At 42.7% G+C, this 25,938-nt stretch overlaps 1 protein-coding gene across 2 annotated transcripts in view; it reads left to right on the forward strand.

Moving 5' to 3' along the window:
* The window catches only part of COMMD1 (copper metabolism domain containing 1), an 80,827-nt gene extending 59,851 nt beyond the window's left edge, over positions 1–20,976 (forward strand). The window contains exons 3-4 of one of the 2 annotated variants that reach the window (XM_030448579.1): positions 16,585–16,659; positions 20,840–20,973. In XM_030448579.1, coding sequence (XP_030304439.1) covers positions 16,585–16,617 — 33 coding nt within the window. In that variant the 3' untranslated portion in view covers positions 16,618–16,659; positions 20,840–20,973. Of the gene's footprint in view, positions 1–16,584; positions 16,660–20,839 lie in introns of both variants that reach the window. The other variant, XM_030448578.1, reaches the window with a different exon arrangement.
* Positions 20,977–25,938: the final 4,962 nt, after the last annotated feature.

Raw genomic sequence — 25,938 nt, forward strand, 5'->3', positions numbered from 1 at the left:
TTATCAATCTACAGGATTCAACAGCACATTAGAAGTTTCTTCTGGAAAGCTTCTCTGGGGTGGTTTTTGGCTGGGGTGTGTGGTTCTGGTTTTAAAACACACCAAAATTTATTTGATTTCTTCGTGTGAGTGTCTGGCTCTGTTCAAAGCTACAGTAGAAGTTATTTTTCTAGAAGTTACTCTTCTGTGCAGTGGATGCTCAGCGTGCCTGGTGTCCTCCCCTGCTCTGCTGCCACAGCAGTGAAAAACCCAAACAAAAACCTATTGCTGCCACCACACTGGTTTGAAATGAGAAGCTGAGGTCTGTAATGTCAAGATAAGATATTTTATCAGCATTTAATTACAGCCCTTTGTTAAATGAGCGCATACAGAAGTAGCAGAAACCAATTAAATGGTAATGCTGATTTCTCATCAAGAAGTTGTTTATTAGAGAATCAATCAAAGGAGGCCAAAAATGTCTGTTTATTTTAGCAGCTAATTATAGTACAAGCATCTTTTACATAACCTGGGCTGACATTTTAGAAAATATCACCGTGGTAAAATTTTCTTCGTGTGTCTACATCTGGTTTCCAAAACTGTTAATTGGGCCTGTGGGGAGGAAGGCTGTTTCAAATGTAAAGCTTCTTTCTGTCATACTTTATCTCAGGATAATCCTTTTATCCAAGGAAATTAAGGCACATTTTATGAAGTCCATCAGTACATCACCAAGCCTACAGCGGAGCAGAATGAATGCAACAAGCCCTGCATGCCACTGTGTCCTTTATTTATTTTTTTTTATTATTTTATTTGGGACCTTCTTAGTTATTTATCAAGCTCGGTTTCCATTTTATGAGTGAATCTAGTCCTTTTGACCATGAAAACTCCACTTCTGGCTTTGCATCAAGCATGATGGCAGCACTCTTGTGCCAGTGCTCACCCTGCAGCCCTCCCCGTGCTCCTCTCTCTTCCTCTGCAGTGCTCCTGATCCATACTCCTGTGCTCTCCCTGCAAACTTTGGCAGGCTCTGGGAAATTAATCACTACTGTTTTGTGGTAGATGCTGCAAACAGCAGCTGAGATGGGTTGAATGCAGCTTTGCTGATTACGATAGCCTAGATAAGAGTTGGTTTTTTGTGTTTTTTTTTTTTTCAAATCTCTGTAGGACAGGTGGAGTGATGCTCTGGAGAAGGAGCATCACTGCTTTGTATTTGTAAACTTCTCTGAGCTCCGTGTGAGCTGTAAAGGCTTGCATAGGAAAGGAAAGCTGGAGGTGCAAGTGTTGAGAGGTCAGTGATTGTCCCTGTTTGGCATTCAGCAGCGGTGGAGAAAAAAAGCAAGCTTAAAAATGGGAGGAAATAAACTTGAAAATGTATTTATTTACTGCTGCTGCAAAATCTGTGCTAGCTCTTGTCTTCTAATCTTAAAGATGTAATAGACATAGAAAGACATAATAGGCATTAGCAGGGTGAGAGAGACATGAAAATTCGTCAGGCAGAGAGAGGAAGCAGATGTTCCCTGTTGTCATTGCCATTTTTTATTTTATATGAAGGCCTCTTTTTGTTCCCCCCGCACTCAAAATAGTCCCAAGTTTTTCCATACAGTCTCTCCTGCCTGCCTCCCAGCCCTTTGGTAAGACAAGAAGAAGGAATACTGAAAAGCAAGATATTTACATCAGAAACAAGTATTTTTTTATTACTACAGTTATTTCTGGCTTTATTAGTTTCTGGTGGTCAAGAGTACAGCTGAAAGATCAGCCATTGGTACAAATGCCTAGGCTGGCAAGTTGAAAAAGGTGTAGTACTTTAATGTTTGAAAGGAGGAGAAGCAGGAACATTTAAGGACACTGGCCCACTCATGAATTTTATTATACTTCCACTTCAGGAGAGCTGTCTAAAACCAGGCAACAGCATTGCATGGTCTCCTTTTCCTGGAGGAAGGGAGGGGAGGAGGGAGGGGCCTTGGGTTTCGGAGGAAGGAACGAATGAACAAACAAACTTAGGGTTTCGTAATACTGCTCCTCTCCCTACCCTAAATGACAGCACAATTCCTTTCTCTTTTATCTGGAGCTGCTGCAAACCATGACTTGGGTCATGTCTCACCAATTAGGATCAGAAGTGAAAAGACACGAGAGGGTGTCACTGCATCCTCATGGCCATGATGAGCCTGAGGTCCCCAAGACAAGGCCCTTGGTGCTGGGGTTGGTCTCCCAGGAGGACATGGGCCTGATTGCAGGAACACAGAGGAAGTGAAACGCGTCCTATTTCTTGCAGTCCTACAGCAAAAATTATGACCTTATGTCTGTCAAGGGGAAACTGGTCACAAATCTTACATTTTGTTGATGCAGGAGAACAGGACTGCGGCATTACAGATTTACTGCCCATGAGAAATACATCTGATCTGCAAAATCTGGATGTATGAACTGTGGATGCAGACTGAAAAAGAAAGGTTTCTCTTCTGGAGAATTAAAAAAAAGAATGAGAGAGGAAAAAAAAATGAGAGACTTCTCTGATTCAAAGACACAGAAAGCAAAATGAGCTGTTCATATCATCTCCATTTTCCTCTGGAAACGTGGTTATGTTCTTTTATATTTCATCGCCCTCTCCTCCCTTGTTCATGAGGAGAAAAAGAAAGAACTAACCAATTAAGTTAAGTATCTGACATGGAGGAGCTTCAGCTTTTCTTTGTGCAGAGGTATCTCTGGTTCTCACATGCTCATTTTCATCTTCAGCTTTCATATGCCAAGCAGATCACTTATTAATTGTTAAATGACTGCTTTACAATTCAGTTATGGAAATTATTCCTACTTCAGTACCACTTGCCCTTGAATTGAGAATGAGAGGGCAGCCAAAATTGGGTAACTTTTTAAAAAATCTTTTCTCTTTTTAAAAAAACGATACGGTTCAACATGATGCCTGTCAAAAAGACTGTGAGGTGCCATGCATTAAAAGAATCTTTATTGGCAAGGCTGATTTTGGGATCATGTTGGGAGCTGGTGTCCTGATCTGTCCTGACTGGACTTTTAAATGGATGAATCTGGGTGGGGTGTATTGACTGTCATGCAGAATTGGTCTTACACTCCCTGTATTCATTTCTGCAGAAATTGCAGCTTGAATAAAACAAACTTGTAATATTAGCTGAGGCAAAGAGAGCTGTGTGGGCAGAGCCCACAGCCCCCTTGACTTCAGTGGGATTCTGCACAGGCAGAAGTGTCCTCCCACACAATCTCTTTGCAGGATTGCACCTACAGCTTCAGCTTTCATTGTGAGCCTTTACTTTTCCTCTTACACAAGGAAAGAGGCTGTGGATGAAAAAAGGGGAGCAGCGTATCATGCAGCAAATATTAGCAAGGACATATTCTGTATTTAAAAAAAAAAAAAAAAGGCAAAAAAAAAAGCAAATCTGTAGCTTCTCCATTTTTTCACCAGAGAGCTAGCTATATTCCTCCTGCATCTCCCTACTGGCATGTAATGCTGATATTTTATTGCACATCCAAAGGTCACTGAAGTCAGTGCAGAGATTCCCACTATCTTTACTGAGCTTTGCACTGTGCACAGCAAGAGCTGTTGGTTTTGCTTATAAATCTGAGTGTTGTGCCTGTCCTGAGGCTTGTGAACAGCAACAGCAGCAGGGTTGGAGGGGCTGTAAACCAGCCTGGACTAATACATGGCTGCCCTTTGTTCCATGAAAGGTTTCTGGTGGCAAGTTGAAAGACAGCAGCTTGCATTCTAAAAGAAATGGGGAAAAAATAGCAATAAATAAATAAAACGGGTTTTTTTCCTATTTGACTTTTTTCCCTTTGTAACTTCATACATTTGAATTACTAAAAAAAGCTATGTATAGTTATTTTGGTCCTACTGAGAATATGTGTTTGCAGTGGCAACATAACTGAGTAGTCCCTTTTGTGTCCATCATTTCTATTTTCAGATCGTCAGAAAGGGTATAGATAAATGCTCTAAAAACAGAGTGAAAAAGAAAAAAAAAAACCAACCCTGTTTGGCCTGACCACTTTGTCTTGTTACATTATTTTAAGAAGGAAAACCCAGCTGAATGTGCGCTGAACTGCAGGAATATTTTCAAGCTTTTGGTACACTGTTTTCATATTTTTAGATGAGCCCTTCTGCCCAAATGAGAGTAATTGTTCACTGTCCATTTAGAGGCATATTCTGTGTAATTCCGGATTTGTGTGGTGTGCCAGGGACAGAGGGTTAATGTCTTTGTAATGAGATGGGGATGCTGCCGGTGGTGTGTGTATCTGCCAGGATCTCCTTTGCCAGGTTTTGTGCTCTGCCTCTCCAGGTGGTAAAATACCCTGGAGCAAATGGATGCCTGTAACAGCCAGGGTGGATGTGCATGAAGAGATGCCCTTGAAAAATTACTTTATGAAAAATGCCATTTTGTGGACACAAACGTGTTTGCTGTAGCTGGGTCATGCTGATCTAAGAGCTTTGGTCCACGAATATAGGGACTTTTTGGCTATGGGACTTCCCGAGGGCATTGTCTGCCACTCTTCAGAGATGCAAATCAGCAGAGGATTTGCATGGGCTTTACTAACCACTTGTGAAACTTGCAGCAATCAAAATAAACACTGCTGTACTTTTTGTTCAGCTCTGCCTGTGGAAGTTCTTCAGCAACATGCCTGTGATCCTCTCTTCTGCTTCACTGTTTCAGGCTATCCAGGTGATTCTTACACCACAGGGCAAGTACTCACAATTCAGAATGGAGCAGAAAAAAAGTTTTTAAGTACATCTTATTCCAAAATGCTGATTCAAAGTAATTTTAATCTTCAGTCTCTTCTTTGATCGAACCGGGTACAGTCTTGGCTGAAGAGAGATTGGAGTTGGAAAGCCAAGATCTTGTAGTCATTGCCATCAACAGGAGCCAGCATTGCCTGCTGTGATGGGAAATAAGGCCACTTAAACTGTCTTAGGGTATTAATTTCCACTCAGATTCTATATTTGGTCTGATAGTTTTAGGCAGGATGCTAATGGGCACTTGAATCCTTTATATAATACATAAATGAAGACATTTAAAGAGCTGTGAGGGAGCAGGAGAGATCTGTTTTGGGGGATGCTAACCAAGTCACTAAGCCTGCAAGCTGATAGTGTTCTCAGCCAGGATCCTAAAGGTCAGGTATTCTCTGCTCAGGTTTGAATGTATTCTTTCATTGTGAGATTATTTTTAAATGCAGATTACTTAAACTGTGTGTGTGTGTGGTTGGTGCAAAAGCCATTCCTAACCCCACAACTCATTGTTGTTTTCCTGCCAGTATATGTTGCAGTAATGGAGAAGGAGATGGTTGACACTGATCTGGCTGAATAAACATTTAAGTTAGAAGTGCAGAAATTTCCTTGTATTTTTAGGTTATCTAAATGCACAGCCTGCAAACTGCAGTGTTGGCCATACCCTGTAACAAAAATAAGCCTCAGTGGCACAGAGGCTTGATGTTACAGTAGGGTTCTTCCTGATACGTTTTAGAAAATGGTAAATAATATAAGAGAGTAGTTGAAACTTGGTTCTGAAAAGAACTGTTTTGGTGGTGGGGTTTTTTTGTTTGGTTGGTTGGTATGGATTTTTTTATTTGCTGCTTGTTTGGTTTGGGGTTGGGTTTTTTTGTTGTTGGTTGGTTAGGGTTTTTTTGGGGGTAGTGGTGTTTTGTTTTTTCCTCAATGACTCTTGTGTTAGATAATAGGGAAGTTAATATGTGGTTAATTTGAATTCCAGGTCTGATAAATGTTCTCACTGGAGAAGCTGAAGTTAGAGCTTATTCTGAGAATAATTTCATGCTGCAATTTGAATTTAGCCCTTCGAATAAGGGCTCTCTCTTTCTGAGACTAATTTCATATTGCAATTAAGTGCTACAAAAATGAAAAACAGAGACTAACCTCGATATTTGGAGACTAAACTTGTACAGAGAAAGCTCCAGGCTGACACTTCATCTCTGTGAAGCAGCCTTTAAAAAACCCAACCAAACAAAATGTGTCACAAGGAAACACAAGCACCCTTATCAGACAAGTTAGAAATAGAAAAATGCAAACCAGCACAGGACTGCAGCAGTCATAACTGAGGAAGAACATTTACCCTTTAAGGTCCCCTGTGAAGGACTTTTGGAGGAAAGTACATCACCTTGCAGTGGTTCCACTGACGGAGTCTCTGTTAGCTGAGAGCTGACACAGCAGAGCTCAAATAAATGATGATGGAGGTTTCTAATCTCTGGTACCCTTGTGAGCACCAGCAGTGGAAGGACTAACAGTGCTGGGAGTGCTGGGGGAGCTGAGAGGAGCTCGAGAAAAATGTGATTAAGAAGTAAGATGAGAACGTGATACCCTGCCAGCAATTAAGTGTATTTCCTGTAGTTTTTAAATACATAAGTTGATTCAAATTGCACAGTGATACAAAGGGAATTTATTTATTTAATGCTGGTTTTATATGATTCTCTGTACAGTTTGGTGAAACTTGCAGGTATCATTATATTTCTTTTTTCTTTTGAAACATCATAACATCATAAGCCCTGCCAGATATCTATGACTATGCACTAGGGCACTCACATAGAGCAAGATAAACATAGTATTCCAGCCCCTATTTCCCTAAGCTTGCATCCTATGACAAACATGGAATCGCATGTGATCCTCAAAAGCTTTCTTCTCAAGTAGGAAAAATAAAGTGAAACTTTCAGTCTTACATTTTTAGGGTAACTGGGGACTGGCAACTGTGTTTATTACTGAATTAACATGATTTCACATAAAGCTTTTATGTAACGTCTCCCAAACAGGGGTTACACCAGTGATGACCAGTCTATCTGTATAGATTCAGACTACAATTTCAAGAATAATTTTTTTACAAGAAGTGTGGGGAAACACTGGAATAGGTTGCCTGGAGAGGTGGTAGATGTCCCATCCCTGGAAACATTCAAGGTCAGGCTGGATGGGGCTATGAACAAGCTGATCTAGTTGAAGATGTCCCTGCTCACTGCACAGTGTTGGACTAGGTGACCTTTAAAGAGATCCCTTCTAAACCGAAACATTCTGTGATTTCCAAAAATTGACCAGAATCACCAAAATAAATTTTCCCTTAATAAGCCTCGACCTTGAAGAGTCCCAGCTCTCTAGACTTGCATTGCCCCTTTCTTCTTCTTGTAAGGAGGAAAAGGCAGGGACGTGCTTGTAGGGCAGGGGAAGAGGAGGGTTTTCTCCTTCATATGCATGTGAATAGAAACAAATCTCTGCAGCCCATCTGCACAGAGGTCTTTTATGCTTGCCTAAGGGGACCAAAGGTTGTGCAAGGAGTAGTTAGAAGGCAAATGCATTTCTTAGGTGGTGATTTTAACTCTGCTTGTTTACACCTTTTTCTACATAACAGCTAAGCTGAGACACAACCAGAGTTCCATACCAGCAACACCAAGAAAATGTCAGCAGACTAAGCAGGTGAAGTGATTTATTTTGCATCCTGTTACAGCTATTTTTTCAAGCCAGTCAAGCAGCAGGAGAAAAATGCCTCTGTTAAATATTAAACATCCCATGCTTGTTGTTTTAAGGTTGAAAGAGCTCTTGAGCTCAGCTGTGCTTTCAAAGATGCTGGGGTTAAATTCAAAACAGTCTTGACGTGCTTTCTGTGTCAAAATAGTGTCCGTGGGGAGAGACATGAGTTGGGGGAAGTTATTTTTGCATTAATTTTTAAAAATCGGTTTAGATATAGGGATGTCTCACTTTTCCTGCACCAGGAGTTAGATTGTAACACTTTCTGTTTTCTTGCCACAACCCCATTCCCATTTAAAGAAAACAACAGCAATGACAATGCCTTTAGTTAGGATTACCCAATTCTGTATTTGATGGCCTTCAGCTTTGACTAACTTACATGGTCAGTATTTCCCTTGCTAGACTAAATCCATCCCCAAACCGGTTTGTCCATCTCTAAGATCGTGAATCGGAGGGAAAAATGTTCTGGGAGTTTCTCCTGTAAAGCTGTTTTCAGATAGGAAGTGCCATAATGTTCCTGGGGGGAAAAAAAAAAAACAACACAACTTGGAAATAGCTAGCTCAAGGTTTACAGCAACATCAGAAAGATGGTTGTTGTTGTCCTAATGAGAAAAAAAAATGCTTTAAAAAATTTGGAGCTTTTGAAAATCTTGCTTGTGCATCCTTGATACAGCTTTTGTTCAACAGCTCAGTTCCTAGAGGATTTTGCCTGAATTGAACACGTTTCAGAGTGGAAATGCAGCCTCTGGATGCTCGGAGTGCTACTGTAGATGGCCAGTTCTGGGCTCAGGCTGATGAACAGGCTACCCAACCCAAAAAGACAAGAGACAATATGATGTGTAAGACAGTGGAAGGCAACCTCCTGGCTTATTCCAGTCCACAAAGCCCTGGGCTGAGGCTTGGTGAAGCTGCACACAGCTGAGTGCTTCAGATTAATTTCCTAATGAGATATTCCCCATTTTCAGGGCGCCCAGGGCAGATGCAGCTAAATCTGCAAATAGCCATACAGTTACAGCCACAGGTGAGCAGAGTTACATTGAGATGGTATGGAGCACTATTAAAAACACCCCAGGATTCTGAAAAAGGAGCTGGATACCTCAAACTGTGGCTACATCAGAGGGATTTTGGGTTTTGCATCTGTTTGCCAAGTGCTGGAATGAAGTCCGTGCATCCTTCTGGGGAGGATTGACTTGGCAGCCTTAGCATTGGAGCTCAGTGTTGGCATGTGGGACTTGGGAGGACAAACCGGGCTATTTTCAAACAAATTTTATTAACGCATTTCAATGACTCCACATTTGTGAAGCTGGTTGACTACAGGGCTGCAGAAATCACCGGGAATTCCCCATCAAATTCACAGCTTTACGACTTAAACTGTGTGTGAACAGGAAGCCAGAATTCTGTGTGAATTATGTACATTTAAATACATGGTGCTCTTCAGAAAAGGAGAGCCATAAAAGGCCTTTCATTGGGTTAAGCTGTCAGGATGGCTGATGGTTGTGGCAGATGTGGGAGGGCATGCTGTGGGGTAACTTGAGTCTCAGCTGCTGGAAGACATTGTAAAAGAGTATTGGAGGGACTGGGTAAGCAAGCTTAGCAAGTGGCAATCAATCAGGTAAGCCCACATAAAACATGACAGGTACAATCTGACAAAGAGTCATCAGTAAACGAGAACAAAAATAGGGTTTTGTGAACATAACCAGGTCTTCTGTGTGTGTGTGTGTGTGGTTTAACCAGCAGAACTTTATGGGTTTTATGATCTTTCTGGCCACAGCAATTTGCCATATGAGGTGACTCAGCATTGGGGTATTTGAATGTGTTTTGCCCTCCTAGGAAAGACATTTGCGGTGTTGTCTCCAAAACAACTGAGGGTCTGGGCTAACAGACATCAATAATGAACGAGCAGTGTCCTAGCAGCATCTGGGACGCAGCAGTTATGACTGAGCACTCTTTCAATAATGAAAAGAAATAGGAGATCGCTAATCACAAACGCAGGGTAATTACCGGTGTTAGACATACACTGTTTGTTCGCTGTCGACCTCGACCTCTGTATTTACGTATTGTGGGATAATATTTGTTAATGGAAACGTGGATAAGTAACCCCTGCAATACAGTTTGTGCAGGGGGAACACGCAGGACAGGATGCTGCTCTCTGTGTGGGATATGGGGAATGCCTGAGGTTAAAACGGCTCAAAAAAGGAAATGCATACAAATCAAAGTGATTTGAAAAAAAAGAAAAAAAAAAAGAAAAAAAAAAAGAATGTTGGAAGGCTTACAGAAGCCAATGGAGGTCGATAGTACCAGTTTGAAAACAGCATAACCATATAGAAAGTATATAAAGCTTGCATAAAAGTATTAAGTTGTCTTTATTCTTACTAATTCTTTAGGGTGTGAAGTGCATAAGAACCTCAGCATAAACTTCCTTCTAATTAGTTATACCTAATAAAATGTGATTTGTTATTTGTTTGGTTTCACCTGTAACAGTATCTGAAAAGAAACCTGTGCTTCCAAATGGCACAAAGGCCAGCTGGTTAAAGCCATACATAGTCATCTTTCATGTAAGGTATAAAACACTAGATGGATCGTATTAGATCTCATAAAAGCAATGATGTTTGCTGTTATCAGAGTGTTGGGCATCAGAGACCTAGCCTTGTGCTCCTGGAATTATTCCAGTTTTCACAATCCTTTATCTACTTAATCTGTGATATTACAGGCTTGATGATACATTAAATGTATTAAAAAGTCTGCAGGCGGGTTAACTTTTATTTTTATGTGGATGTAATCATCATTTGCTTAAGAGATATTGCTTCATGTAATACCAAAATAATGTAGAAGAACTAGAAGGCACTTTCAGTTACAAATATTTGTGCTTTATTTTGTATGGTGGCATGGAAATTATTGCACTTTATCTTAGAGTTTTTGAAAGCCGGAATTATAGGTTTGTTGCAAAAATAGCTCGGAACCGAATTAAAAATAATGAATTTACTATTGTCATAAATGTGGTTGTATGAAATCAGCAGATTGCCATCCATTCCAGGTTTTCTGGATTTATCTCGACTTTGCTGTCCTCATGCCCCCAGTGTATCTTGCAGAATATTAACAAATCTAAAAATAACTTTGCAGTGGGGTCACAACTGATGCAATGTGATTGGAGATTCAATGCGACATCTTGTAGTTTTATCACCCTGCATCAGTTTGTGGCAGCCTAGGGTTTTTTTTTTTCCTTCTTTTTACCATTTATCAGGTGTTCCTAGTCTGAGAACCAAAGCAGTAAAAATAAATCACACTCATAAAAAGTATTTCCATTTAGAGTGAGTCACCCTGTTCAATGTGGTATTGCCCTGATTCTTAAGAAATAAAAATAAGCTCAAAATCCCATAGTTTTCTTCTTTTAGGGTTGTTTTTTCCTGCTTTTAAGAAAATTGTCACGGTAATTTTTGGCATTATCTTGGATTATTTGGCTTGTGTTTAAGCATGAATTATGCAGTTCATTTCTGTCTCCCTCACCCTACAATCCTGCTAGGAATGGCATGAGCAGCTTTCCTCAGAGAAGTAAACCTGGAGCACTAAAGAAGTGCTCTGTGCTACCAGGATCTTCCACCCTGATGGTCATCGATCAAGTGTAGCTTGCTGTTTATTTTGACCATATAGCAGAACAAAACCCGATACCTCTAAACCAGGCAGCCCTTCAGGGTCTCCCAGCAATACCAGGGTGGGTCCCATTTGAACTATATGCACCAGGTATCAAGGAGAGGTCCTCCAGAGAAAGGCTTGGCAGCAATTAATAGTAATAATAATTCTGAGGTCGGTTTATCAGGGTTTATTTGTTTTCCAGCGTCAGACACAACAATAGCAGGTTTTGCCCAGTAATGAGACAGTAAGAGTTGTCTGCCATGAAGGGAGGCTTCTGTGACAGAGCTTGGTAACATCATTGCAAAAATGACTTTGAGATGTCCCTTTTCCAAGGACAGTGTGTCTGTCCTTGAACTCTTTAAATAAAGCATTTAATTTCCTGTTCAAACTTTGGAAATTATTTTTTTATTATTATTATTGCTTGTCCTTTTTTTTCCGGGGTGGGGAGGGGGATGAGGGAAGGGTGTTTGAAATATAGTTATTTATTTTCAAGCTGAGATCTGCATTTCCTACATCGTGCAAACCTCAGAGCAGTTATAGCTAAAATCTTGAAGGTGATACCTTATTTTTTTCTGACTGTGTTGAAGAAGTAACTCTAACATGGAAAACATGCTATTAATACCTTCTGGCCGTGCCCGGGTCGCTGGCAGGGCTGGGGGCTGTTTGCCAGATTCCTCGTAGCCCTGGAGCCCGAGGGATTCGCAGGAAACTTGGAGCCCCCTCCGCTCCCCCTGCCCCCCAGCAGCGCTGAGGAATGGCTGAAGCCACCTTTTACTTTAAATGTATCGATTTAAAAGAGTAGCCAAGTGACCCTTGACGGAAAACCGTGTTAAAAAAAAATATATATGTTCTAAAGGGGCTGTTTTTTCTCGTTAAGGTGCAGTTATCGGTGCTACCCCTCTGCCAGTTCCCCGCGTTTAATCGCTGGGTATTTCCAGGCACTTTCTTCTCAACTGCAGTTGTAATCTTTTCGTAGTTAAGAAGTAGAAAAAGGGATGACTGAGTTTTTGGTTATGAGAATGGGAAGCTGGCACAGGAAAAACCCACGCTGGTGCTGATCCGACGAGAAGGGAAGGGAAGCAAAGCATTGGTACCTCCGTAAGGGCAGGACGGTGTAAAATGGGAGCTGATGCTAAAATGGGAGCTAATTGCCCATTATTCCTTGTCCTGTTGAAGCACAATAACACCTGGATTTGGGGTATTACTTACAGTGCAGTCCCTACAGGTGTTTTACTAAAATAGTATTTAAAAGGACTTAGTAAATTTGGAGGAAGTGGTAGAGTTGACGTTTTCAGAAAAAAACAGGAGATTTTTTTTTTTTTTTTTTTTTTTTTTAATCCACATTCAGGCTGCTGAAGCAGGTTACGCCTAAGCCTATGCCTGTATTTCCTTTTACTCCAGAGAAGCAGTCTCCTAATACCGAACTGCAAAAACAAATAAAGAAATAAAATCGGTAGGCTGCAGACTTAGGCAGAAATCAGTATTTTGTCTTTTTCGTTGTTTTTTTAATTAATGCATTGGAAACAAAGGGACATTCGTTTCTGCTTGGGGGTGTTGCCGGAGAAGATGAAGGTGCTTTGAGTTCCCATGCATGTTTGCCTTGGTGCTTCTTCCTGTACAGTGCAAGCTGACTGCAAGTTGAGGCTCGTAGAATGCATTAGTGACCTTGTCCTGCACCACTTGTTTTATTTACCCCGGGCAGCTTCCCTGTTTGCAATCTAGTTTGCATGTATTGTGAATTGCAAGGTATTAATCTGGTATTAATACATCACTGATTTAACCCCAGCCCTGCTGCTTTGATGTAAGCAAAGTTCGTGCTTTCTTTCCTGTGCTTAGAATAAAAGTCAAAGGTCTTTTTTAGATATTTGTTTACAGAGATAATATTGTCTGAAAGAAAAGTATTGGTTAGCTTGTTATCTATGTGCTTTTTTATGTCCATGCCTTTTTTCTGAATATAAGGCATATATTATTCAGATGTATAACCATGCCTGAAGTCCTCCTAAGTCATTCTGTTGGCATTTCTACACTTTTCCTTCTACAAAGAACAGGCGTGTTTGAGCAAGATGCCCAGCACCTGATTTTGCAGCAGGAGGGTGCCAGCAGCTGGGTGCAATTGCCTGGGAAGTTGGCATCACCTGCAGAGGTGCAATGACACCCTGCTGGGCTTGCAGTAGCCCCTTTCTCTCTTCCCTGGCTCCTGCCGAGCTGCCACACAAATCCTGGATCGTCTTGGGCTGACTTGGGGCACCTGAGCCAGATGCAGTCTGCAGGTAACTCCTGGCCCACCCACCTCTTCTGCAGAGGGGCAACCAAAGGCTCAGGTGGAGAACTACATGAACTGTATGTGGTTGTCTCCTGGCACATTACAGTAGAATATTATATCATGTTGCAGGTATTTCCCACTGGTTGTACTATCCAAACTAGCAAGAAATGCTGAGAGGTTTGACAGTCATGACTCCAAAGTCTTTATTTACCATTGATGCACTCAATTGCTTAATAGATAACCTGATTTTTTTTTTTTTTCCTGGTTAACAGAGGCAGTAGGAGATTGCCTGGCTGCAGGCTATCCAGTGGTCTGAAAAGTCACATGGAGTAGTAAAAACTTACTAGCCACGAGGAGCTTAGAATTTGTTAAAATGCAGCAAAATTTGTTTCTATAGGAAATGTAATGCCAGAAATTTACTTGATTCACCCTGACACACACCTGTCCAAGAAGTGAAAAAATAATTTCCTTTTTATTTAAATCATTGGACTTCAGCACCCCAATGCATTAATTAAAAAAACAACGAAAAAGACAAAATACTGATTTCTGCCTAAATCTGCAGCCTACCGATTTTATTTCTTTATTTGTTTTTGCAATTCGGTATTAGGAGGCATCACTTCTGAACTCTACTACTTTTGTTAATAACTTTTATTGAAATTCTGGCTTCCGCTGTTCTTTTGATTAAGAAAAAAAGCCTCTGTAATTAAAGCGCTTTACTTACCGCAGTAGCAAAAAGTGTTAATACAGATAACAAAGTTTCCTTCCTTGCAAGCAAACGCATAACTGCAGATGTAAAACTGTTTTATCAGCTGGCCCTTTACAAACCCACTTAATGTCTCTGTTGAGCAGAAAATTGGGAAGGCTGAAAATTAATGGAGGTTCTACATCCCAGTGAAAAGTACCAGGATATTTGAAGGCAAGTTGGGTTTCTGGTGACATTACAGATTTTTTACTTACGCAAGGGGCAGCTAAATCTTTGCAATGTCCTAATCCAATGCAAAAGCTAAGCCAGGAGAAAAAAAATATCTTCCAGAACAATGAAATTACATTGAATCTCACCCTCTGCAGAGAAAATTACTGCGCTGCTTGCATTTAAGACCTAAGAAACCACAGTAGTCCCATTGTTAGGGGAAGCAGCTGCCTGAGTACAGAAGTCCTTGTCTGTACCCGTTCCTCATCCTCTGTTTGCACACAGGCATCAGCAGCTGGTGCTTAAAGAGTCTGCTTGCCTGCTAGTTCCTCCTGAAGTATGTCCACAGTGAGGGGACTGAGGGAATACTGGAGGAAATACTGGATAATTCCTTTGCAAAGAGCCATTAGTGATCTTAGGAGCACTGCATCATGTTAAGAAGGCTTTTATGCCTGGGAGTGGCACACTGGCTAGTGGTTGCCCACAATGGGTTGTCACTGAGGTTCCTTTTTAACCCCTGGTCACTCAGCACAAGCACTCTAGGTCACAGTTCCCAGCATCTCAGCTTTTCTACTTCCACATGGTCTGAAGGAGGCCCCTTGCAGGCCCCTGAGCAGTGGCACCCATCGCACAAGCAGTTGTGAGTGGGTTTGCTCCCACAGGATGCGGACCCTGGGCTTGCTCCAGATGTGTCTGAAATCCTCAGGGGTTAGGATGGGCACACAGCATCACCCGTGCTGTCTTCGTGCAGAGTTTCAAACTGTGGCTGCTTTTAAACAAAACAGTATCTAACTGGACAAACCCTGCATTTCCTTGAATGCTGAAGAGTGCTGCCTGTGTGAAGGTGGAGCTGGCTTCTTCTCCCCTGAACCACGGAGATCTGCTCTCTTTGCACCTGGCCAGCTCTTCTTGGCAGCCTTTCTCTGATTTAATGGAAGAAAATCCCTGGTCCTCTGAACCCACCTGGGCTGTGGTTTGTTAAGGCTGCCATCAACACCTTGGTGTCTTTGTTCAGTTGCTGAGCAATTTTTGTTTCCTGCCCCTTGGCAAGGGGTTCTTCTTGCTTCACTCAAAGCTTTTTCTGAGATGTTTCCACCTGGGTAGGCAAATATTTGGAAGTAGCGAACTTCACTGTCCTTGGGCCAGCAAGGGTAAGACATGGCATCCCACGGACTGCACCTCTACCAGCATCTCCCTTACAACCAGTTTGCTAATGAAGCTGAATTCCTCACATTTGCATCAGGAGATGCCCCTGGAACAAACCTTAGCCAAGACTCCTTGGGATCCAAAGCAAATTCACCTCCCACGTACGTTTCAGTCCCAGTAGTGACCAATTTCCTTGAACACTTTATGTTGTAGGAGGTTTCTGAATCAAGTGGAAGTGTAATATGAATAAAATTATATATAAATTCAGAGGTTTGTTGGGGTTTTTTTCCCAGTATAGTGGCTAGAACTTAAAAATACTGGATGTATCAGAGTTGCTTTGAACCATCTCAATTAGCTGGTCAAACTGCTGCAATAGAGAACAATTGTAAATTACTTTTTGAAGTTTGAATGTGTGAGAATTAGTTTTCTACAAATACATGGGGTTTTAAGTGTAGTTATTCAGATACAGAGAGTTATGCTTCTCCTACTGTCTTATATAAATATTTTTGCAGTTCTATCTTATTTCTGAAAAAGAAAAAAACCTAGAAGACCTAATCTATGTCTTGGGGGGAGGGGAGTTTGTGCTTCTTGGATGTTTGTTTTGCAGCTCCTTTTTATAGCCCAGGCTCGGGAGGGAAATGGGAGGAGGGGTGGGAAAGCATGTGGGGAGAAAACCAAGACAGTTGCAGGACAGAGACATCCCATACCTTTCTGAGAGCCTCAGGCTTGGATTTCCCTCTTAAAAGTGGGGATGGGTGTGCTGTTTCCATCATACATGCATGAACTCTAAGAGCCCTGCTCATACACCTTTATCTAAAGACTGTGTCCATCTGCATGAGGAGCTCAGCTGATGTCCAGCTGGTCTGGTTGGCAATGAATGGCTTGTTCCATTTTGGTTTTATTTAACTACAGTGGATCCATGAGGGCTGAATATTTATTTTTTTTTTTTAACAATGGGAAGTATCAAAAGGGGTCTTGTTTCTTGCTCTGAAGGAGTGGAGAAATAAAATTTATCCTGTGCCTGGAGATCACCTTATTGGAGAGTGGGAAGGAGCTCTATTTTTTTTTTTTTTTTTTTTTTCCTTTTTTGGGACTTCATGGAGGATGTAAACTAACAAAGCATTAAATAAAAGTAAAATCTAATTCCGAGCAGCCAGATTTACAACCCTCTCAATCACATTTTAGGTTGGTCCATGTGAGAGAGTGATAACTGTTTAGATACCATCCAGTCCACATCAGAGAGATTTAGCTGCTTTACAGGTAAAAGTATGCTTTCTGAGTACCATTGCACTTCCATCAAGTGGCTAGAAAAGACTTGGTTTAACTCAAGAGCAACCTTTTGCTTCGTTTACATTCCTTTTGACTGCCAAAACTGATGAGGGGAAAAAGAAAAAAAAAAAAAAAATCCTTATGCCTTAAGGCTCACACAAAAACCTCTTCACCAGAGGTGGGAACTTTGATCTTCTCATGTCCTCTCACACCGTGTGATTAAGCCAGAAGAGCCTATGCAGATCTTAAAGCAAACCCAGACCTGGGGAGGTGTTGGGCTCCCATGGCTCAGGGTGTGCGTTTGTGGGTAGGAAGCTACAGAAGTTAACAGGAGTTTGGCCTTGGAGTTTGCCCTGTGGAGAGCAATGCCCCATGGTTGTGTAAGGTGGTGCTGCCGCTTGTTCTCTGTAAGATAAAGATAGAAATTATCCAGTGGCTGTGGCACACGGGTTGAGGAAAGAGAGGTCAGGTTACAGATTGAAGAGCTTTTCTCAGATGTTGCCTGTGAAACAAGACTTGTAACATGTTACAGATATTGGAACAATAGTAGGTTGGCGAGAAAAGCTTCTGCAGTATCTCTTCTACAAAGCTCAAAACTCTCTTCTGGTCAGGTTCAGGAAAACAAGGATGCTAAAACTGAGGAAATTTAGGGAGGGGGGGGGAGGGGAATGGCAAGAGGCACTGGCTTTGCAGTCCCTGTTTGCAGCAGTTGCACTGCTTGGGCTCATGCTGCCTGTTTTGCTTATTTCAGTGGAGAAAGGGTCTGTGATATGCTTTCAGCACAATCATAGAATCATAGAATTGGCTGGGTTGGAAGGGACCTCAGAGATCATCAAGTCCAACGCTTGAACCACCGTTGCGGTTGCTAGACCATGGCACTGAGTGCCACATCCAGCCTCTTTTTAAATATCTCCAGGGATGGAGAATCCACTACTTCCCTGGCAAGCCCATTCCAATGCTTGATCACCCTCTCCGTAAAGAAATTCTTTCTAATATCCAACCTAAACTTCCCCTGTCACAACTTAAGACCATGCCCTCTTGTCTTGTTGAAAGTCGTCTGGGAAAAGAGACCAACCCCCACCTGGCTACACCCTCCTCTCAGGTAGTTGTAGAGAGCGATGAGGTCTCTCCTGAGCTGCCTCTTCTCCAGGCTGAACAGCCCCAGCTCCCTCAGCCTCTCCTCATAGGGTCTGTGCTCAAGTCCCTTCACCAGCCTAGTTGCCCTCCTTTGGACCGGCTCCACGACCTCGATATCCTTCCTGAACTGAGGGGCCCAGAACTGGACACAGGACTCAAGCTGTGGCCTCACCAGCGCTGAGTACAGGGGCAGAATCCCTTCCCTGGACCTGCTGGCCACACTGTTCCTGATACAGGCAGGATGCCATTGGCCTTCTTGGCTACCTGGGCACACTGCTGGCTCATGTTCAGCTTCCTGTCAATCCAGACTCCCAGGTCCCTTTCTGCCTAGCTGCTCTCAGCCACTCTGTCCCCAGCCTGTAGCGCTGCATGGGGTTGTTGTGGCCAAAGTGCAGGACCCGGCACTTGGCTGTGTTGAACCTCATCCCATTGGAATCAGCCCAACTCTCCAGTCTGTCCAGGTCCCTCTGCAGAGCCCTCCTGCCTTCCAGCTGATCCACACTCCCCCCCAGCTTAGTGTCGTCTGTGAATTTGCTGATGATGGACTCAATCCCTTCATCTAAATCATCAATGAAGATATTGAACAGAACTGGGCCCAACACTGATCCCTGGGGGACACCACTCCTTCATATAGCCTCAGGGCTTAACTAATGGATTGCTTGAGATTTGACTTTTCCAGTGCTTCGTAAAAAAGGAGTGGATAGAGAGATTCAGGGATCAGTTCAGGCTTTCTTATGCACTCTGATGCAAAGACATCTTCAGGGAGATCTGACCTAGATTTTTTTCAGTGCACTCCTAATCAGAGAGGAAACTACAAGAAAGCCCATAGCCCAATGGAGCTAAGCTGTCAGATTCCTCACCAAAGATTTTTTCTCTGCACAGTGACCAGCTGCAACTATGCTTTGCTGTAATGACTCTTGCAGAGCTATTTTACACAGGGTGTTTTCTGTACAATGTGTCAAGGACATTGTCTTGTACCATTGTCAAGGACAAGAAAAATAGTTCAAGAAAGCCCTTGCTTCCAAGTCATAGACTTCCTATCTGTGTTGTTATTGATCATGAATGTTTAATGTGACTTTTGTGATGTTTTGGAATGTACCAAGAAATATTCTAGAGATGAACAATTAATTTAATTAAAAAAAAAATCCACAACCTGCAGTAGTAGTTTGCAATAGGATGCTATTTATGAGCATAATTGCTTGCTCAGGCAAAGGTCTGTCCTCACAGTCATCTGTATATTCTACTAAGACAAAAGTTTCACCAAGACTGGCTCACATAGCCATGGCAAGTGACTTCCCAACCCTGAAGTACCAGCACTGAGGGAGAGACAGTCATATTTGAAGATAATAAAAAAAAAAAAAAGTTTAAAGTGCACATGAGATTTAACAAGGTCTTCTTTCTTAGAAAGTTTCAAGTGTTAAGGTTACTCTTTCGATTTCTGCCTTGAGCTGTGATAGCTCCTCACGTGACTGATATCCAGCACAACCTTTCCATGCACTTCACATGCTCAGCTTCCTGATCACTGACTTGTGGCACTCTGCTTCTTTCCCATTAGCACTTCTGGCAGTGCCTTTTGCAATAATTGCACACAAAATTATCCCCTTGCTGCTTCTGTCAGTGTTCGGTTCATATCTCAACTTGCTGGTTTGGTTATTACAAAAAATGAAAGAATGCAGGAATCTGTGGGAGAGGGAGAGAAGGTAGGAGGTAAAACTGTTCCTGATGCCTGGGGGAAAATGCTTGTAGCAGTTGTACTTAGTGAAAATTGATGCGTTTAATTTGTCCAGTGATTTTATCCTTATGTATTAAATATTAATTCTGTAAATGTCAAGGATGAAGCTGTGGTGGTTTGGGTAGATGCTAATTGTATGGAAAAAATATATTTTGAAAAAATGGTAGAAATTTTCATATGGCAGAAAACACAAGCCCTGGAGGATCCCTTCTGCTTTTATAAGCACCACAGAGTCTGTGTTACATTTAGAAATTCAGTGGATATACACTGATTCTGATTATTCTGACACTAGAACTATTCCAGTGTCTCATTAAGGAAACCTCCCTCCATATTATCTGCATTTTCATCTTCAGATATTTTTAATTTGTTTCTCTGTCACTGATGGTGCTTCACCTGGAATCACCCTTAGTTATGCAGGCAAGCTCTGCACAGTGTCAAAGGTTTCTTTTGCCAGGCTCCCTGGAGGAAATACTTTTTAACTATAGACATACCAGTAGCTAAGGCTAATAGGTTGGAGATTGCATTTTGTTTATTAATGAGTTCCATATAATCTGAACTTCACACACATATATATGCACACATACATAACCATTTTTTTTAAAATATACACTCCTTATTTTCTGGGCCTTTGATGAGATCCTTTTGCCAAATCCCAATGTCCATTTTGTCAGGGAGTAATTATGTTTTAGTATGTGACAGGACTGTTCAGAGCAAATCAGTGCTGCTTCTTAGGTCGTTTTTAAGTTTGTATTGACACTAGAGCCCATGTGTAAGAGAATGTGGATTCCCCTGAACTTCCAGACTGCAATGTCCTGTACAAGACTTTTGGTTTGGATTCTTGTTTTCCTGGATATAAAATCTGGTTTTTGCATGTGATGAGCTTTGTACAGTGGCTCCAACCTTTTTGCAGTTCCCAGCGTCCACAGTAACAGCTGTGGTGATCACGAGATTGGGAAGAAAAGTGGAAGTCTCAGATATAATTAGATTTCTGCAAGTTTTGCAAAAGCCTGCAGCTGAGGAGAGACCCAGACCAATGCCTACATTGCAAGGAAAGGTGGGCAGAGCTCAGCCTTCCTGTGAGCCCTTTGGCAGCTGCTGGCTGGCCTGCCAGCATGTCCTGTTCTGGCTCAGAAGGTGTGTAGCCAACCTCTGGGTCTAGTGAGGTTATTTAAGTGATACCAGGAAAAAAGGAGACATGGGACACAAATCATCAGGAAATCAGAACTCACCATCCTGCATCCAGTGTATGCCTGAGAAACCATTGTCTTTCTCAACTACTGTTCTTGCACTTTTGTTTTGTAGGAATCGGAGTTTCTCTGTCTGGAGTTTGATGAGGCCAAGGTGAGCCAGATGCTGAAGAAACTCTCGGAAATAGAGGAGAGCATGACTGTGTTGACTCAAACCACCTAACAAAATAAAAAGATTGCAACTCAGAAAATGAATGACCCTTGGTACTTTTTCATAACTCCTGTTTCAGCACATAAAATAGGTAATGATTGTCAGAACCCGGTTATAACTGCACAGTGTGTTCACAACCAACCATGGGCTAAACCACACCGTGGAGCTTTCTTACTCTGGAGCTTTCTTTCTCTGTCCTTTCCTCCAGGCTTGTTCTCCAAAGCAGCATCAGCGTTGTTTGTCTGCATAAAATTTGCATGATCGGGCCTTTGAGTGTAGCGCAACTTTCATCTTTTTCCCCTCAGCCAATTTTTGAGTCTTCCAGATGCTGTAAATACTGGGTTGGATGAACAGCAAAGGTAAATTTGCCAGTTGGGGTAGAGGAGAAATGAGCAGAAGAAGCAGGCAGACTTGAGGGGACCCATGTTTATCCTTCCAAACCATGGGCTATGTAGGACAAATCCACCTGCATGAACTCTGCCTGCTTAGAGCTTAAAGCCCAGGAGAGGAGATGAATTGCAGAGGGTTCAGGGAGCAGAGACATAAACATACATTTCTGTAACTGTGAGTCTCTGTGCTGCTGAGGATTAAATGGTTCCCAAGGGTGTGAAGTGGCCAAGCTTGCTGGCCCGTGCAGTCGCACCTACCTGATGCCATTGGGGAAGCAGGGGACAGTCAGGGGAACATCTCTTGGGCTGTAATGGGAGGTAATGCTGGTTTCCCAAAAGGAGCAGCCCTCCAGCATGTGCAAAGCACCTGCTGCAGCGGCCTGCTGGCAAGCCTTCAAAATCACTTCTGACCTGCTTCCCCAAAGGCTGTTCACCCTCATCAGCCTTCTGGCTCTTGAGCTGTGGTGCTGCAGCCCTGGCACTGAGCTGCATGGTGTGTTTGAGAGGACAGTGCTTTGTCAGAGTACAGCTTAACTTGGCTCTCCTGATTGTCATGCTGTTTGTCTTGACCTCAAAAAGAGCCCCAGGTTGAACCCACAATTTGTAGTGTGTTCATGTTCAGCATGGGCTTGGGGTAAAGGAAAAACGCCTGTGGTAACTGGGCAGGTTAAAGCCCTAGTGATAAAACAGTTGTGCAATGAAAGCTTCCAGGGGTGGATAAGATACATTCAAGTCTCCACAATCGAAACTACCCAGGCTGCTGTGGCTCTTGGTTGTTGTGGCCACACGTATCTCTCTGCCATAACACCAGACCACAGAATGTTTTCAGGTTCAGGTGTTCCCATTCAGGGGTGCAACCTTGTCAGCCTTTCCACAGCAGGATGTATAATCACCTTCACCAGCTTATCAGTTCAGAAGGACCTGGAGGGGCTGTTCTGAGCAGTCTTAATGCTTGTGTAGAGCATGATGATTGTCCCTACTGGAAAACTGCCTGGTAGTCCATTAAGTGGTGACAGACCAGCTGGAGATGGCACAGGCTTGCCCTTTTGCTTTGTTACTTAACGGGAAGGCGTGCACAGATACTTGGTTGGAGGCTGCATTGATTCTTTCAATTTTATTTTAGCTTCATATGCAACCTCCTCCTGAGCTAAAATTACATTGAGAGTTTGTGTCAAGATAGAGATGACAACATAAAATGTTCTTGTGCTGCAACTAAATTACTCCTCATTGCTTCGCCTTGTGAATTTATTGCTTGTGGAGATGCCAAATTGTACTGGGACACAAAATCTCCTCAGAGCAAGGGAAGGGCACCTTTTCCCGTCTGCCTGGTCAGAAGGGAAAGCATCACTCAATCCAATTTGTATCACTGCACTGGGAATTAACATTTCTTTCCCATGCCTGTCCCATTGTCTCCTCATCTCTTAAGGCCACCTGGTTCTCCCTTCCATCTCCTGGAGGGGCAGTGCTGCTCCTTTCTCTCCGCCTCCAGATGATACTTGTCAGAGAGAAACTGGACTTTACCAACCAATCCTCATGCTGGTCTCTGGGTACCTGTTTGCTGGCACGGGTGTGAAATGCTGAGTGGCTGCGGATTATCTTGAGCTTTTCCACTTGCCTTTTCATCACAATTCATTAAAATGTTTCTTTTCCTGCGTTTTAGAGGATGTTAAAGAAAAAGAAAAAAGAAATCAAGGTCATGGAAGGATCATGATCTTAAGTAACTTGCACTGTGTCAAACATACTTATTGTTTTATTTTAACATGGTCAGAGGATAGGAAAATTTTCTATAAATGGAAATTAAAGAGAAACAAACTGGGAACAGATGTCAGGAAGTATTATTTCATGCAAAGAATAATAAATATGTGAAATGGCTAAGCAGGCAGGGAGGCTGAGGCAGAAAATACCAGGGTCATTTAAGAAATAATTGGATACTTCCTGAGTAGAGGTTAGAAATTAAAAAGGGGCATGTTTTTATGTGTGGCCACTTCTCTCACTTCCAAATCTGAATATATAATAATCTTGATTTCCTTCTTGATGGATCATTGTAAACTACAGTGGAAAATGATGAAAAAAAGCTGAGCATTTTGAGGACCACACTCTGTCCAGCCCCTGGTTAGGGCACAGGCCTGTCACTGGGCAGCAAAATGGTTTCTGCTCATGAGGTTTGACACAGGCAGGGAAGGAGGATGCTGTGCTTCTCTAGAGTGCTGTAATGCCTTACTGAGGCACGGAGGACAAATCATGCCCCCCTTGAGTAGGACTGTGCCTTCCTGCTGGGATGGTTTATGTGGAGGTCCATCCGTCCATCCCTCTCAGTGGAGTTTTCAACCTACTGGCCACTCTTGGATGAACTTGGTGGAAAAGAGGCCTCCAGTGCTGCTCTGTTTTGCTTCCTTAAGTGAAGAACACGAGCATCCGTGGCTTTTTGTTGGGATCTATAGGTGTTATGAGCTATATTGATCCCACTAAAGATCTCTGTGGTGTTGGCAAATGAAAGCTGCTGCTATCACACTTCAGGAGAGATTTCAAATTCCTTCCACAAAGCCCGTGTGTAAACCAGACTTGGCTTAAGCCCATGGCCAAGCAGCTCCTGCTGTGACTGGGTCCATGAGTGGGTGTTGACCTCTTGCATGGATCTATCCGTGCAGACATCCCAGCACAACCCCCTTGGCCCTTGGCCATCCTGTTTTGGAGACCACCACTGCCCACCATGGCACCAGCTCCTATGCCTGCATGCTGAGCCATGCCATCAGGGTGATGCCAAGGCAATCGCCTCCTCCTCCTCTTCCTCCTTCCCTCAGGGGAGCAACCATGTGACAGCACGTCCTGAGCCACCGGGCAACCTGATGGGAAGTTTGTAGATTAACAGGAGGATTAACATGGGCAGCTCAGCACAGCCAGAGGAGGAAAGTGAGGGAGATGGGAAAGCAGCTGGGTGAAGAGCTGAAGGAGTTCCCCTGCCTGAGTCCCACCTGGGAGAGGTTTCCCTGCTTGGTCTTTAAAAGCAACCTGGGAAGGAGCTGGGACACAATTTATGCCATGCTCCAGTGTCCTTAACCTCAGAAAACTCCCCGTCACACCTGTCCCCCTGCAGATACTCCTGCCTGTCATCGGCCTGATCTCCATCCTTCCTGGTTTACTGACAACTAAAAACCACTTGCAAGTGGGACTACATTATGTGCTGCCATCTTGGGGCAAGCTTGGTTCCAATCCAGGCCTGGGTATTTATTTTACCCTGCATCATGATGGCACAGCATGGCCAGGAGCCACCAGGGAGATACTGCTCAGGCAGAGGATAACACCCAGCAGCACCAGCAGTTTCCTCCAGCCCCGTTTTTGCTGGTGCTTTCTTGGGTGATGGCTCACCAAAGCCACAGTGCATGTGCCTGGCAGTGAGCAAGGGCTGCTGCCACAGCTCTGGCACCCTGGATGTGGTGATTCCAGACGTGTGACTCCAGGTATGTAACTCCACCCATCCCAAGTTCTGCTGCATCTTCTTGAAGACACACAAGCAGAAGCCATGTGTTGTTGCAGCCTTCGGGTGATTCTTCCTCAGATGTCATCTTTTGCACCACTAAAATGCCTGGCAGTACATTCATGCAGTTGCTCCTTGTTTTCTGGGAATTCCTCCAGCTTGATACTCCTTTATGAGCTGGTGCTCCCTAAAATATCTGCAAGTTCTGTTGCTTTCAGTCACACACTACACAAGTCCTGCACTTGTTCTGCTTGGCAAGACAATTCCTCTTAGAACAATTCTCTTGGGCTAAGTATTCCCAGAACTGCTGAATTTTCAGTGTTTTCCTAGGCATATCTGTATTTGAAAAAGGTAATAGTTTAGGCACACTGTATTTTTCCAAGTCTAAGCCAATGAAATGCTGCTGTATTTCATAAAACTTTGTGCCATGGAAAGCAGCAGATGACAAGGCATACTTTTTTTTTTATACTGGAATTGATTTAGTGTCCCATTGGCCAAGTCACTTAGTTTCATTTTATTTTACATTTCTTTTTCTATCTTTATTTCTTATAAAGATACAAAGGTCCTTTTTGCAAGTGTAAATATCAGAATTAACATGCTTTTAGTGTGTTTCACAGGAGGGTTTTCACTGGAGTCCATGACCTTAAGATTTTATTGTGCTATAACCTTTTGATTAAATGTTTTATATTTTGAGATATTTTCTTTTCTGTACATCAATGGTTTGTTACCTATTGATAAAATAAATTGAATACAATTTTTTTGAGATTTCCTGATTTAGATATTTACTGATGTTTGTAGATGCACAGGTCTCCTGAGAAGTTTTACCTGATGACTCACACTTGCCCTATATTGCTCATGGAAATGTTTCCTTCCACTACTGAGCAATTTCAACAGTTTATCCATGTATTCCAAATATTTATAAAGAGGTACTCAGTTGGTGCCAGGGACAGAGGGAGCCTTTGAAAGAAAGTGGTACCAGGCAGTGATGGCCAAGCAGGGGGAACGCAGTAGGCGCTGACTGGAAAAAGACACAACCACTCCTTGCTTTGGAGCTGGGCCTGTTCAAATCCACCTCTTAAATTATTCCCAAATCCCACAGAAGCAGGGCTTGGAGTAACCACTTAAGCCAACATGGAGGC

This window comes from Calypte anna, chromosome 3, assembly GCF_003957555.1.
Source record: "Calypte anna isolate BGI_N300 chromosome 3, bCalAnn1_v1.p, whole genome shotgun sequence".
NCBI classification, from domain to species: domain Eukaryota; kingdom Metazoa; phylum Chordata; class Aves; order Apodiformes; family Trochilidae; genus Calypte; species Calypte anna.